Raw genomic sequence first — 15,366 nt, forward strand, 5'->3', positions numbered from 1 at the left:
GGTCATACAGAAGTGCCAGGATTCAAACCTATCTGTAGAACATGACATACTACCTCTAAAAATTAAGAGAAGAGCTGTTAAAACAGACAAAAAAAATCAAAGTATACGTTAATTGTTCAGAGACACCCTCCTCTATGGTTCTCTCACGTTTCTACATGTCTTGCTGAGTGTGCAAGGCCCTGACACTCCTCACCCAGGTCATATCTCAGGCTTGTGCTTGCAGGAAACAACCTTTAGGGATGAGGAAATTCCTCCCTTTGGAAGGAAGATCAGGCTTTTGAGAAAAGCAGTGGATACCCCAATTTCAGAGTTCCCTGAATTTTCAGCCCCTTATAATTCTTCCTTGCATCTTAATGAGCACTCGGGATATGTTTGATATGAGAAGTCAATGACAAGGAGTAAGTTATTAAAAGAATAAATACTACTAGGGATGAATTCTCTAACTATTACATCTAATTGTGATGTTTGAGTATGCTAAAAAAAAAATCCCAAAACCAAACCAAACAATTAAGTACAAATAACAGCTATTTCTTAGTGTCTACCATGTGGCTGGTGAGTTCTCAACTCTTTATGTTGTTTTGCCTCTTGCAACAATACTTTGAGGTAGGTAATAATATCCCCATGTTAAAAATGAGGAAACTGGGGCCTTAAGTGGAGGCATTACACTAAATGGTTTGCCCAAGGTTTCATAGCTAGTAATGGTGGAGCCAGGCTCTGAATGCAGCCTCTCTGATTCCAACATTGAAGCTCTTAATCACCTCATTAGAAGTTGCCATTATGTTTCTTTTGGTAATAAATGGGAATTTTTATAATGAGGTGCTGTTTGGCATCCAATTTTCATTAGAATGTAGGATGAAAAAGAATCCATAAATAAAAGGGCCCTGTAGATGGTTCTGATACATACACAATATAAACCCGAGGAAGATTCTGTCATAGCAAAAGGACTGCACATGATTGGGCAAATATCATTTATTATACATTATGTTAGGACAATTTGTACCTCAAAATTCTTATGGAAATGGCTTTACTTTGGTAAGAATCAACATTACAAATACAATTCCAAGTCCCAGAGTATAAAACCAAAGAGAAAACAGATGTCCAGATAAATACTTTGAATGAGTATGAGAATGGAATTGACTAGGGTGACCATCCTAGTTCTTTATTGGTAGTTCCCCTGGGCCAATCTCTCAGTTATGATTTCTAGGACTTTTTTTTTCTCCAGGTACTGAGGATCTTCCTCTTTTCCATTAGTTTTCCCTGGGGACAACTAGGACTCTATACACATACCTAAAAATCTGGGGACTGATGATTGGCATGTAAGAACCATCAGAAAGAAAATTTAGAGAAGAAAAAGTGAAAAACAAATGCTAGGGTCAAAACTGAAGAAAACCAAGCCATGTCGGTAAGAAAATGTGTGCAAACCAAGTCCGTTGCTTCATTTTACCTCGTCCAGTTCAGGAACGCATCCCGAGGGCTCAGGGTAACTAGGCAACGAGGTTGCCCCAGTAACGTAGGAAGCAAGGAGGACTTCCCCATTTAGGGCTCGGGGCAGCCCTTCCGGGCCCGGAGCCCGCGCGGTGGGAGGGGTGAAGGATGCCAGGCTCTCGCGAGAGCTGCGTGTGTGTTCGTACTGAAGCGTCTTCGCGGTTGTCCTGAGGGACACGGTGCGGTAGCCAGGGGCAGGCTCCCGGAGCGCTTCAGATGTCTTCTCAGAAAGGGATGCCCTCCTCGGCCCTGCGGGTTCTGGAAGAAGTGTTGGGCATGGGCTCGACGGCTGCCGGGGACACCGCGGAGGCGGTGGCCGCCGAGGGCGCCTACTACCTGGAGCGTATCCTTCCCGAGTAGGCGCGGCACCCAGACGCTGGCCGCGGTAACGGGTGTTGGGGGCGAGGGCGCGGACTTCCCGCTCTGGGTGCCCTGTGAAGCTTGCGGTCACCCAGCCGGTAGAGACGCCTATTAGACCTCTAGGTGGTTTCAACGCCACCGCGACCCCCTGATACCTACCCACTGTAATTTTTCGCCTTGTAGTAGTTGTAGGCTGATGTGTTCCTGTTGGAAAAAGTTAGTAGTCACCACTCAGTAAACTTTGCATTTTATTTTAAAGTAGCACAACAAATTAATCCAACCCTCCTTTACCTCAGGGGTTTTCTTAAGCCCCCAAACCTTCAGAATGCCGTGAAAATAAATCCGTAGGGCAACATCAGGAGGTTAAGGAAAAGACCGCTACCTCTAGGCTTTAAGGAGAGGAAGGAGGAAGCTCAGAATATCCAGCTGGATCCTGTAGATGGTCCAATTGTCTAATGCTTAAGTGATTTGTTTTGGTAGCATCTACTTACTGGGTAGTTTCAATCTGGGCTACTTAATGATAAAAATACCACCCCCCCGCCCCCCCTCCGCCTTTAGCAACTAAATGGTAACCTCGTGACCTGACGAGGCTCAGAGATGTTAGGAAGAAACAAGATCAGACAGTGATGAGCGATTATCATTGGAAATAACCAGAAAAATTGAATAGCTATATGTGGATAATTAGGTTCACTATTTCTTGTGTAAAGCTTTTGAGCTCCCCTTCTCTAAATTAATGGTACTGAGGAGAGGGGGAGGGTTCATGAGAAAAAGATAACTACTCCATTCTTCAGGCAGATAGGAGAGAGATGGGTAATCAGTTTTATTAAAGGTATCAAGGAAACTGCAAAATCTACCTTATTTTTTTGTCCAAATATAATCCCCCCGGATTTAATTCAAGATTCCAGAGATCCAGCAATGATTCATTTTGTAGGCTTTTAAACTGATTAACCTGTCCTGACTCAGGCGTAGTATACATCCCTGCTACAGGGAGCTTTGAAGAACTTGGTTGAAAAGCTCAAAGAAAATATATAGTATTTCATTCAGTGCAAACATGATTTTTACAGGAATATGTTCGAATAGTTTGAAATAAATTTGAATGAAATATGTGGGTGCTCTAGTGTCTTAAGTGAGGTTTTATACTCTGTTTTCCTAGCTCTTAACAAGCTGTCTTTTCCAGTAATCTTCCTTTTTAAATTCAAAAACAATTCAACGACTCTTTCAGCGCTAATTTACATCAAAGTATAAAGTTATCCAATGCCCATACTAGTGATAACCAGGCATCTTATATCTGTCAGCATTAAAATGATTTCTATCACAATAGTTTATAATACTGCTTTTAATTTTTTTTAACATCTTTTTTGGGGTATAATTGCTTTACAACGGTGAGTTAATTTCTGCTCTATAACAAAGTGAATAAAAATATGGAATGCTTCACGAATTTGCATGTCATCCTTGTGCAGGGGCCATGCTAATCTCTGTATCGTTCCAATTTTAGTATATGTGCTGCCGAAGCGAACACACTGCTTTAAATTTTTAAACTTGTATAGGGCGAGATGCAAACTTAGACGACATAGTTCTTATCTTACTTAGCTATCTCCAGAACTTTAAGAAATCTAATCATGGAATGTATGAATCCTCTAGTGAACACTTTTTTAGAAAGATATTTGCAGCTTTGTAAAATATAAGGCTAGATTTTAACTAAGTGATCTGTAAACGGGCAAGTAGGTATCTCTAGTAATTGTAAAGAAGATTGGTCGTCTTTCGTGAATGAATGCTCTGTTAAAAATCAATACAACTTGAGAGAGGTTTTCACTCATAGTAGTGATCAGGGGTTGCCTTTTAATGTGTTGCTGCAGACATTTAAGAGTGCCTATTCCAGCTGAGAGATGCAGGCTGGAATGAATTGTATTAAGAAAGCTAATGCTTAATTGATTTTTTTGCTACTTGTCTAAAGAAAGACCTTATTCAAGGAAGAGTAATGAAATGCATGGACTCCAGGGAAGTAGAGCCCCCAAAGTAGTATTGTTTTTGTTACCGACCTCTCTTTGTGCTGATTCTCTGATCCCCTAACTGGCTTTTGATTATTATTTTAACTTTCTAGACATTTTAACGCTAAGAATTTGACTGAGAATTTGCTGACCCCTGAAAAGGTCTCCTTTGGCCCCAACAGCAGTTTGTGAGGGTTGACTGAGTTTAAGCCTGTCCTTTGAGGCTAACCAACTCTGGATGCAGTCCCAAAGTCAACTGTTTCAAAAAGGCAAATTAAGGATTCCAGACCCTGAAATATGGTGATCACACTAAACCAATACCCCATCTAAGATGCATGCTTTTCTTCTTAAGTAATATCCTTAGCCAGTATCTCACTGCAGTGGTAATGTTTACTGATAACTTTGTTTAATTAAAACAGAACTTTTGTTATTTTTAAAAGTTATTTTGTTATTTACTGCTTTTAACACTTAGTTATTTTTCCTCTAAGATGTTACTTCTCTGGAATATTTATAGTATTAAGTAAGAAAATATTAGTAAAATCCTTAATAATCATTATGTTCTCAAGTAGTGTATTTCTTATTATCATTGGAAAACTGGATTTGCTCATGGGTGCTTAATTGCATCCTACATATATTCAAATAAAAAGGATAGACAGTTTGAATGTAGAATGTAGAGGCATGTTACTAAACCTGGAGTGCTGAATTCTACATGCACAAAAGTCATAGATTATTTGGAGAGAAAAAAATTATATTTTGTTCTGTGTCTTCTAGACTAGGCAGATGTTACTGTGTATATGAATCCAAGATATGGATCTTGAAATGAAGATTCTAATTCAGTAAGTGCGGGTTTCAGGGGTTGAGATCCTGCATCATTAACAGGCTCCCAGGTGCTGCTGGTGTGGCTGGTCTAAGGACTATAACTGGAGTAGCAAGGCTGTAGACAAATATCTTAACCTCTAGCCTTTATGTTTTCAGATAGAGGTATAATATATAGACCCCATATCTTTGGGTCTCCTGGTTTAGAAGTTGGAAAAACTTACACCACCATCCACTATGAGAACCTTATACGTTGAAAGAAAATTATTTTCCAGGTTCTGAGGCAGAAGATGGGCAACAGCTGTCTTAGGCAGGAGTGGCCAATAAATTTCCACATTTGCCAATTCTATTGAATTGGTAGTGGTTCCGTGGCATGTGGTATTAAGACTTGGTAGGAAAGACTGAAGGAAGCAAACAGCAATGGGAATTGTGACAGCAAGTGTGCCAGTTATTTGCCACCTTTGGTCTATTTTCAGTTAACTTACTTTATTTAAACTGGCTTTCCTAAGAAAGGGAACATGACTATAATGTTTGGTATTTACAATACATTTATTTCAATTTAGTGAGTAAAATGTTGATCATGGAGGATACAGGCTAGACTTTAGATTGCCTTTGTATACATTGATTCTGCAGTGATATCAAAGATTACAAAGCAATTTCTGTCTATATCAGCTTTGGGAAATCATGTAAAATATAATTAGCTTTATGTTTCACTCCAGTTCTTTATAAAGCTGGTGCTACTAGCAGTGATCACTACCTACAGATGCAGTAGTGGAGGAGACCAGTGTGTGAGGAACTTTGTATGCTGCTCTCATCTGAAAATTGTTCATTTCTTTCTGGCTGTGGTCCATTTGCACAACCTTGTTTGTGACCCCATCATACCAACTGTCACATCAAACTCTGCTCCATTAGGCCAGCTGAAATGCTTCTCTGAAGCTTCTTGCAGTTGTATCTTCTGTAGTACTCGGTGGATTTAGGGCTTCATGGCAGTTTCAGTGTGGGTGTATATTGGCCTATTTTCTGACAAGGTCTGCAAGGTCAGGATCTGGTGCAGATTCTGTTCGTGTAGAAACTACTAGTTCACTGAAGTACCAGGGAACTATTTCATAGTATGCAAACTCACAAGTACTACTAAATTCCTTCCAGAGCAAGTGGAGATATGGAGAATGACCCTTAGTCTGAGACCAGGCCATGACTATAGGATATAGTACCTGGCTTGGAAGGGGGTGGTGCTGTGGACTGTGGGTGCAGGCCAGGGAGGAAAGAGGGCCACAGATAGTACCCTGGGCAAGATCAGACTAGAAAACCAGGCACAAAATTAAGTGTCAAGTCAAGCTCAAGCTCTAGAAATGCAGGACCAGATCTGAGTGGAATAGTCAGAGTAGAAAAAAATGAATTTTGGAACTGGAGTTCAATGATGTTTTTTGAAGGAAAACTAGGCAGGTAATGGGAAGGGAGTTTTGTAGGGGCTCAGAGTCAGCTTGGCAAGAAGAAACTGATATTAAGCCAGCATGCCAGTTTATTATTCTGCAGTGGAAAAATAACTTTGTATGAAAATTGTGACCAGCTTAATTGTATGGACATTTCCTGGAGAATAGGATCACCTAAGAGATTAGATTACAGATGAGAAAGTTGCCCAGTAAAAGTAGAATCAAAATTAAAGGTTTTATTTTTCAGGCAATTCTTGACAAACTGTGCATTTCTACCCTACCAATATTGCTTCCAAAGCAGTGCTTTCCAACCTTTTTCACACACGATGCTCCATCAGATCCTGCTTCACTCTCTCTTTCTGGCTGTCCCAAGGGCCAAGGGGATCAATATCTGTACAGTCCAAAGTTTTCTCTTTATGAAAACCTAAGAGCGTGATTTGTCTCAGGCGTCAGAATCAGAGATTGCTGTACATCTGCTGAGAAACTCATCTGTTTTCATTGGATGGATACTGAATTGGTATCTGATTACATTTCCCTTTTTACCCTGACTGCTGGGAAGCTTAGAGTCAAACCTGTGGCATATAACAAAGTTCATGAGACCTTATGGCTTGTACTGTACCTTACTTCTACTGTTTCCTTTTCTCTGCTAATTTCCATATTCATTTATTTTTATCTCCCTGTAGCTGTATGCATGTCTGTAAACTGCCACAGAATTGTTTTGGGATTTGTTTGTGCATTTGTCCATGTGTTGCGAGCCCGCTAGCCAGCTAGACAGATACATGCGAAAGTACATTTACTTCTTTAGTAATGCTGCAACATCACATTTCAACTAAGTTGCTTCTGAGAAGGAAGATTTTCTGTTCACATCATATTGTGGGTACTAACAGTATCAATTAAGGAGGATCCTGGTTCCTGTTTTGGGTATTTGTACTCTTCCTGATCTTTTGTTTGGTTAATCTCTTGCCCTTGGTTTATTGAATCTTTGGGTCGATAGCCCTGTAGCTCTTTTATATTTCTCCTTCCTTTAGGGTCTTCAGACTGAGCTGTTTAAAGGATTTGATTTATCTGTTTGTAATATGACACTTGAGAGTTTGGAAAACAAATAGGTGAGAATTCATTACTGAGGATATTGGTAAAAATTGCACATTGCTATTGTGTCACTGTAGAAACAGCACGGTGTAGTTGAAAATTCATGGTATTTATATTTAAGAAACTTGCCTTTGTCACTCATATCTTTGATTTTGGCCAAATCTATTCATCTTCCTGACTTAGTTTCCTTTATTTTTTTTCAATTTAGAGATTACTGTATCTGTGCCATTCAATCTCACAGGGTTTTAAGAGTACCTATGGTTATGATCCATGTGACAATACTTTTTAAACTTTATAAAATGGTGGTTATTTTTCTCTTACTCTTTTTTGATTATGGGAAACAATATATTATTAGTGATTATAATCTGTTCCCTAGAATATTTTTTTTTGGTAGCAGTATACAAGTGTTGTTTTATATTTTCAAAGCTTTGAGGACAAATCACTTTTTACTCTATAGAGCCATGTTCAAGAAGCTTTGCTTTGACGTTTCTTCCTCACAGTAAATAAGCAGTTGGCTTATTTACAATTATAAACTCTATCCAGATCATTTTAGAATGTTAACTTCTTTGTGAAATTTATTATGGTATAAGCAGTGATGAAGGATAGCATTACTTTTCTGGAGACTTACAGGCAAGTGACTGCCTACAAAATCAGATTCTAATAGTTGTTTCTCAGAAGGGGACATATTTTTCCATAAAAAAGAGGCTGAATTTCCTGTAGCTGAACCTAAGGAAATTTTATATCATTAAGTGAACATGTGTCAGAAAAATATAAATCTAGAAAAGGAGGAAGATTCAAATGTCTTTTATGTATCCATTCATCTTAACACTAGATCATGGGAGACTTAGGAGACTTCTCCACAGGTACTCATCTCTTTCCAGAACAGGGAAAATAACAACAAACACTTGTATAGTATTTATTATAAGCCAGGCACCATTCTAAATGATTTACATATGTTAATTTGTGTTAACAAGAGAGGTAGTATAGTATAGTGAAACCTAAGCTTCTGGGGCTGATTCCCAACTCTGTTAGGTTCTGATTGTGTAACTGTGCATTTGAGTCCTGATCTGTAAAACAGAGATAATAATAGTTCAGCCTCATTGGTAGGATGAGGATGAAATGAGTTAATACATGTAAAACCGTTAGGACAGTGCCTGGCTCCTGTTAAATACTATGTGTGTGTTATCAGTTCTTATTACAAACAACAGAAGTTGTTATACACACCGTCAGGTTACTCTTGCAGGATGGGATGACAGAGAAATTTCTTATAACCAGCAGCAAAATGAAAACTAGGCTAATCTAATCTTTGATTTTCATAACCATTGCTGTGTACTGAAGTGTTTAATTTTATACCTTTTAAACTTGGCCTAATAAAGTCTGTGCATTTGAAAAAAAATGTAAACCTACTGACCAGTCAACAAAATAGCATTACTGGCGTGTATTTTGATTTCTTTTAAAATTAAATGTTGTCTTGAAGTTTTCATTTGTAATTAGACTAACTTGTAATTTTTGAAGGTCTTAGAGCAATGCTGTTAGAATTTTTTATTAGAATCATTTCCACTGATATTTTAATGCTGATATATCTTGATAATTTATGAACTGCTGAATTATGATTATTAAGTAGTTTATATTTGTTTAAACATTAGGCTGTCTTTTCTGAGAAGATAATTTTAAAATTGAGATATGTAAGAAAGAGAGTGGAGGTATAAGTATCTTTTATTGATAAAAACATTGAAATCTATATTTTACTTATATTTAAATCTTAGTGTGCTTTGTTTTTTTCATTCACAATACTTTAAACCAAATAAAGAAGTCACACTGCATTGTGAATGACTAAGAAACTCCAGAAAATTCACTGTAGCTTGAGATGTGTTTGAAAATTTACTGTCATAGTTTTCCTGTCCATCATTTTTCTTATCTCTTTCTAATTCATGTTATGATACCATGTACATTTTTGTAAGCCTTCTTAGAATCAAATTGGAAATCATTAGATAGTAAATAGATTAAAAATATAGTTTTTCATGAGTTTGGGTTGTTTGAATAATAATTTAAAATAACAATTAAGATATTTTGTCTTAAAACATCTATAAATGTAGGCTGTATGAGGAAGAGAAATTTTAAAAAATAGCTTAATTTACATGTATTTACTAACTTGGTGAGATACTTGGATATAATACTGTATTTTAAGGTTATTTCAATTTTTAAATATAATAATTTTATTCCATTATTTTGAGATTCAAACTTAACAGTACATTTAGAGGTCACCATAACTGAAGCATCTGAAGATGATTATGAATATGAAGAGGTAATTTGTTCATTTTACGTATTCTATAAATTCATTACAGTTATTCCTGTGAAATATTCATTTTATTTTTTCTTAAAAATTTTTTTTCTTAAGTGATGCTACTTTTTCAACTGAATTTAGCTAATCAGCTGGTTAAGAGTGAGGTTTGAAAATTCTATTTAAAAATTTAGATTGGTTAACACATCTGGCTCTTTTGATTTTCTTGTTAATTGTCCTTCAGAGTCAGCTTCTCATCACCTGCCTTGTGGATCCACACTATAGTCTGTCGTCTCTGTCCAGCAGGTGTTCCCAATCATCCAGTCTAGGTTTCCCAGATTCCTACTACCTAGCTGGAGCTCAGATCCTATGGTTCCCTTCAACTTAGCAATACTTTAGTCTAATATAGTTACTGTCTCAAACCTGTCCTTTAATTCATTGTTCCAAGGGAACCTATCATTACATCTGAGACTTGGAAGGCAGAGTCACTCCAAGATGACAGAAGCTGTGAATGAAACTGTGGAAGCAAGCCTGGCATTTGTGGCCTGGGCAAACAGGAGACAGGACAAACACAGAAGATAGGCTTTGTATTACTACTGGTAAAATGGAGATAATATTAATACATACTACATGAAATGACTTAATAAATGTAACAGGCTTAAAGCTGTGATCAGCACATAAGAAGCATGCAATAAGTGTTCACTCTCATTAATGTCATAACTAGAGTCAGTTGCATTCTTCCGAGAGCTTAACATTCAGGCAGTGAGTTTTGTTTTGCTTTTTAATATTAGACATAATTTATTAGATATTTGCAGTTGCTAGTAGTTATGAAAAGTAATGGTGGAGAAAATCTGGGATGTGGAGAGAATGGTGGCATTTAGATGGCCTAACATTCTTTTTTTTCAGCAGAGTTGTTAGACTACATTTGTCAGTATAGGTAAAAGCAGCTGCCCGTAAGCTAACCTCAAGTTCATCAGTAGTAACACTGAGTGATGTTTATAAGGAAGTCAGAGGGCTGCCTACTTGTTACTTTATTTTTCATGGATCTTCAGAATGACATCGTGTCTTACATAAAGTGTATTTCTTTGATCCTTTGTTTTGTGAGGAAAATTTATTTCTAAAATGAAATAAGGTATTTTTATATTCCTGCTAACTCTTCCTATCATTCTCTTTCTCTGTTATTTAGATACCAGATGACAATTATAGCATTCCAGAGGGTGAAGAAGACCTGGCAAAAGCAGTTCAGATAGTCCAAGAACAGGCTACAGATACTCAAATTTTGGTGAGAATTTTGAACACAACCATAGCCTATAGTTTAACAGTGATACTTTCTACACGAAGTTTTGAAAGTCATTTAAACTATAAATACTTCACTTACTAGATGCAACTCTATCACCTGACATCTTTTTCACTTCTATTAGTTTATCATCTAACCTTCACTTTTAGTAAGTAGTCATATTTACTTTGCCTTGGATCATCATTTTCCACATGGTGTTCACTTTTGCATGACTTTGCAACAAATGACACTTTCTCTCAGAACTCTTTTTAATCTCAATAGAGTTTAAACAAGGATTTTCAGCACTTGTACAGAACTTGGTATTGTATACATATTCTACAGTCTGTTTTGTAAGCATCTGTATTTTTTGTTTTTCATGGAAGTATTTAGATCACAGGAAATGCCTAATATATTATGCTTTTTTTCTTGTGAGGCTGATGAACTAATTTCACTAGAAAATATGGTGGGGATGCTTTCTGATTATAATACCACCAATTAACAGTACATGGAATGATGGCATTCCTGTAAAATTGCAAGCTCAATTAAAAATTGACAATAATGATGATAGCAAAAATATTTTTAAAGTGCTACCAATACTAATTAACACTGAAGTCATACCAATACTAATTAAGAAGGCTGCTTTTCTTCAAAAATGAAACCTTTACTGTGAAATATGAAGGAAATTATTATACTCTTATTTAGGTACAGATTTGGCTTCCTCAGTGCAAAATAGTATGTGATAGACTTCACTCCATATTCTGCCCTTTGTCAATCTTTCCATATTTTGCAGATTTCCTTGGTTCAGAAATCTAGTTACTCCTTTCCAAAATATCTGTCCATTCAAAATTGAAAAATGCTGAAGAGGAGGATTTTTTGAATCCAGAATTGATTGTATTCTAAGTGGAGGGCTTTAGCTCATAGTAAACTCTATTCTCTAATATATCCTATGGATATAGTTCCTTCTAGGTAGACGTAAAGTGAAGTCTACTATGCAGACTTTATTAGTCTGTTGGATATCTCAATGCAGTAATTTATAGGAAAGTTTTAAAACATAGCATTTTGAACGATGAGCAGTGAATAAACATATCAGTTGCACTCTATGTATTACTTATCATCTTCCTTCTTGCTTTACATCATTAAGTAAAGAAGGATTAAAAAAATACTTTATGTACCACTCATTTATATTGGTACTTGGTAACATAGATATGCCTAACACAGTGCTTGGCACATAGTAGGCACTAAATGAATAGCAGTTAAATAAATGAATAGATAAATGAATCATTGAATGAAAAAATTATGACCAAACTGTAATTGCATCTTTGTATGTGGTATCATGCTAGAAGGTGCTTGTAAATCCAAAGATAAATCCAAGAAGGGCAATTGGTGAATAAATTCAACGTAGTAGCTGTCGTATCTTCTGAACTAAATATCAGTAATTCTTCTGTCATCAGTTTCTCAGAAGCTTTCTTTTATCATAAGCTTGCAAGAGGTAACTTTCTAGATTTATGACATATTTATAGCTTGTTGACTCTCATTTAAGGTTTTATCTGTTTTTTGAGTTCTTTGGAGGAACAGTGCTATGCAGAAAACTCACAAAAGTTTCCCTTAAGCTTTTAAAATTAAATATGAATTCATTTTATGATAAGCATTTCAGTTATGTATTTCTAATTTGGTTTTTGTTTCTATAGTATTTTATCTTCAAAAACTAGCTTTGAGTTGTGCCATGGACTTTCTGTTTTAAGAATATTTATTGCTTATGAAACCCACTTCCTTTTGTTATGATTTTATTACATCTGTTTATGAGCAGGATATATTTTCTTCTATGTTAGAGGATAGTAGTAGTCTCAATTGAACAGGGACTTTTAGAAAATTCATTAAAGACTGCAAGTAAAAAAGGTCATCATTACATTAGGAATGTTGAATATAGTTGAAATTATTGAAAAGTTGAAAGTTGGAAATAATGTAAGTAGTTTTATTGGTTAAAAAATTAACAAGGATTATTTATATAAGAGTTGACATTTAAATGAATTTTTATAATTTTCTTTAAACCTTGATAATATATATGAAAAATCTGAGAATTGATGCATGTTTTATTTCATAAATTTTAAACTTTTTATCCTATAAAAATGTTTCCTTGATAGGTCAATGTTTCAGAAATCTGAAATAAAATATAGTTTTATCATATTTAAAGTAATTAATGAAAAAATTAATGTAGGAAATGTTATTAATCTGTGACAAATGTGTGGTTTGGTTGTACTGTCCATTGTTTCTTGAAACTGAAGTCTTTTTTCTAAGTATAAATGTAAGTAGAAATAGGAATACAGGCACACACACACATACACACACATATTCCTTAGAAATACTTGTATGTAATTTTATGAAAGAAAGTCTACTTATATTCAAGCTGGGTTTTCCCCTTTACACTGTGAGCATATTATTGCCATTTTGGGGAGTAATTCTTTAGCTGTTTTGGTTCGTGATTTTTTTGTTTTGCTAATTTTGGAGGTAAAATCTTAAAGGTCCATGTATTGCCATAATAATATAATATTTATAAACTTATAAGTTTGATCTTTAAAGATAACAGTAGCAGAGTACCTAAATCATAAAACTGTTAAATTTCCTGACATCTTCTCTCCATCTCCTCCTCTAAGAATATAAGGCATTTCTTTGAAATAGTCATGTGTTTCTGAAGAAGATGATTTGATAACTGAACAAAACTACTGTTTAACGTATTAATCAGTAGTTCTCAAAGAATTTTACTCTAAGATATTTTCCTACATATTTATTAAGAATTACTATCAAATATTTTCATATTAAAGTTATGTTCTTATAAGAAAAACGTAGCTCAGGATTAGTTATTCCTTTCATTTATTTATTTATTTTTAACATCTTTATTGGAGTATAATTGCTTTGCAGTGGTGTGTTAGTTTCTGCTTTATAACAAAGTGAATCAGCTATACATATACATATATCCCCATATCTCCTCCCTCTTGTGTCTCCCTCCCATCCTCCCTATCCCACCCCTCTAGGTGGTCACAAAGCACCGAGCTGATCTCCCTGTGCTATGTGGCTGCTTCTCACTAGCTAACTATTTTACATTTGGTACTATATATAAGTCCATGCCACTCTCTCACTTTGTCCCTGCTTACCCTTCCCCCTCCCCATGTCCTCAAGTCTATTCTCTACGTCTCTGTCTTTATTCCTGTCCTGCCCCTATGTTCTTCAGAACTTTTTTTTTTTTTTAGATTCCATATATATTTGTTAGCATATGTTATTTGTTTTTCTCTTTCTGACTTACTTCACCCTGTATGACGGACTCTAGGTCCATCCACCTCACTACAAATAACTCAGTTTCGTTTCTTTTTATGGCTGAGTAATATTCCATTGTATATATGTGCCACATCTTTATCCGTTCATCTGTCAGTGGACACTTAGGTTGCTTCCATGTCCTGGCTATTGCAAATAGAGCTGCAATGAACATTGTGGTACATGACTCTTTTTGAATTATGGTTTTCTCAGGGTATATGCCCAGTAGTGGGATAGCTGGGTCATATGGTAGTTCTATTTTTAGTTTTTTAAGGAACCTTCATACTGTTCTCCATAGTGGCTGTATTAATTTACATTCCCACCAACAGTGCAAGAGGGTTCCCTTTTCTCCACACCCTCTCCAGCATTTATTGTTTGTAGATTTTTTGATGATGGCCATTCTGACTGGTGTGAGGTGATACCTCATTGTACTTTTGATTTGCATTTATCTAAAGATAAGTGATATTGAGTATTCTTTCATGTGTTTGTTGGCAATCTGTATATCTTCTTTGGAGAAATGTCTATTTAGGCCTTCTGCCCATTTTTGGATTGGGTTGTTTGTTTTTTTGATATTGAGCTGCTTGTAGTATTGGAGATTAATCCTTTGTCAGTTGCTTCATTTGCAAATATTTTCTCCCATTCTGAGGGTTGTCTTTTCGTCTTGTTTATGGTTTCCTTTGCTATGCAAAAGCTTTTAAGTTTCATTAGGTCCCATTAGTTTATTTTTTGTTTTTATTTCCATTTCCCTAGGAAGTGAGTCAAAAAGAATCTTGCTGTCATTTATGTCAGAGTGTTCTGCCTATGTTTTCCTCTAAGAGTTTTATAGTGTCTGGCATTACATTTAGGTCTTTAATCCATTTGGAGTTTATTTTTGTGTATGGTTTTGGGGAGTGTTCTAACGTCATTCTTTTACATGTAGCTGTCCAGTTTTCCCAGCACCACTTATTGAAGAGGCTGTCTTTTCTTCATTGTATATTCTTGCCTCCTTTATCAAAAATAAGGTGACCATGTGTGCATAGGTTTATCTCTGGGCTTTCTCTCCTGTTCCATTGATCTATATTTCTGTTTTTGTGCCAGTACCATACTGTCTTGATTAGTGTAGCTTTGTAGTACAGCCTGAATTCAGGGAGCCTGATTCCTCCAACTCCGTTTTTCTTTCTCAAGATTGCTTTGGCTATTTGGGGTCTTTTGTGTTTCCATACAAATTGTGAAATTTTTTGCTCTAGTTCTGTGATAAATGCCATTGATAGTTTGATAGTGATTGCACTGAACCTGTAGATTGCTTTGGGTACTGTAGTCATTTTCACAGTGTTGATTCTTCCAGTCCAAGAACAT

At 36.0% G+C, this 15,366-nt stretch overlaps 1 protein-coding gene and 1 non-coding gene across 2 annotated transcripts in view; one reads left to right on the forward strand and one right to left on the reverse strand.

Moving 5' to 3' along the window:
• The first annotated feature begins 1,601 nt into the window (after nt 1–1,601).
• The window catches only part of SPAG16 (sperm associated antigen 16), an 877,426-nt gene continuing 863,661 nt past the window's right edge, over nt 1,602–15,366 (forward strand). Inside the window, exons 1-3 of the mRNA XM_033428194.2 lie at nt 1,602–1,828; nt 9,427–9,473; nt 10,636–10,731. Of these exons, the coding sequence (XP_033284085.2) occupies nt 1,702–1,828; nt 9,427–9,473; nt 10,636–10,731 (270 nt within the window). The 5' untranslated portion in view covers nt 1,602–1,701. The remainder of the gene's footprint in view (nt 1,829–9,426; nt 9,474–10,635; nt 10,732–15,366) is intronic.
• Nucleotides 3,261–3,364, reverse strand: LOC117201866 (U6 spliceosomal RNA). Its single transcript, XR_004483989.1, has one exon. It is a non-coding gene; the product is annotated as a U6 spliceosomal RNA (small nuclear RNA).

The sequence above is a fragment of the Orcinus orca genome, chromosome 7, assembly GCF_937001465.1.
Source record: "Orcinus orca chromosome 7, mOrcOrc1.1, whole genome shotgun sequence".
In the NCBI taxonomy this organism is placed as follows: Eukaryota; Metazoa; Chordata; class Mammalia; order Artiodactyla; family Delphinidae; genus Orcinus; species Orcinus orca.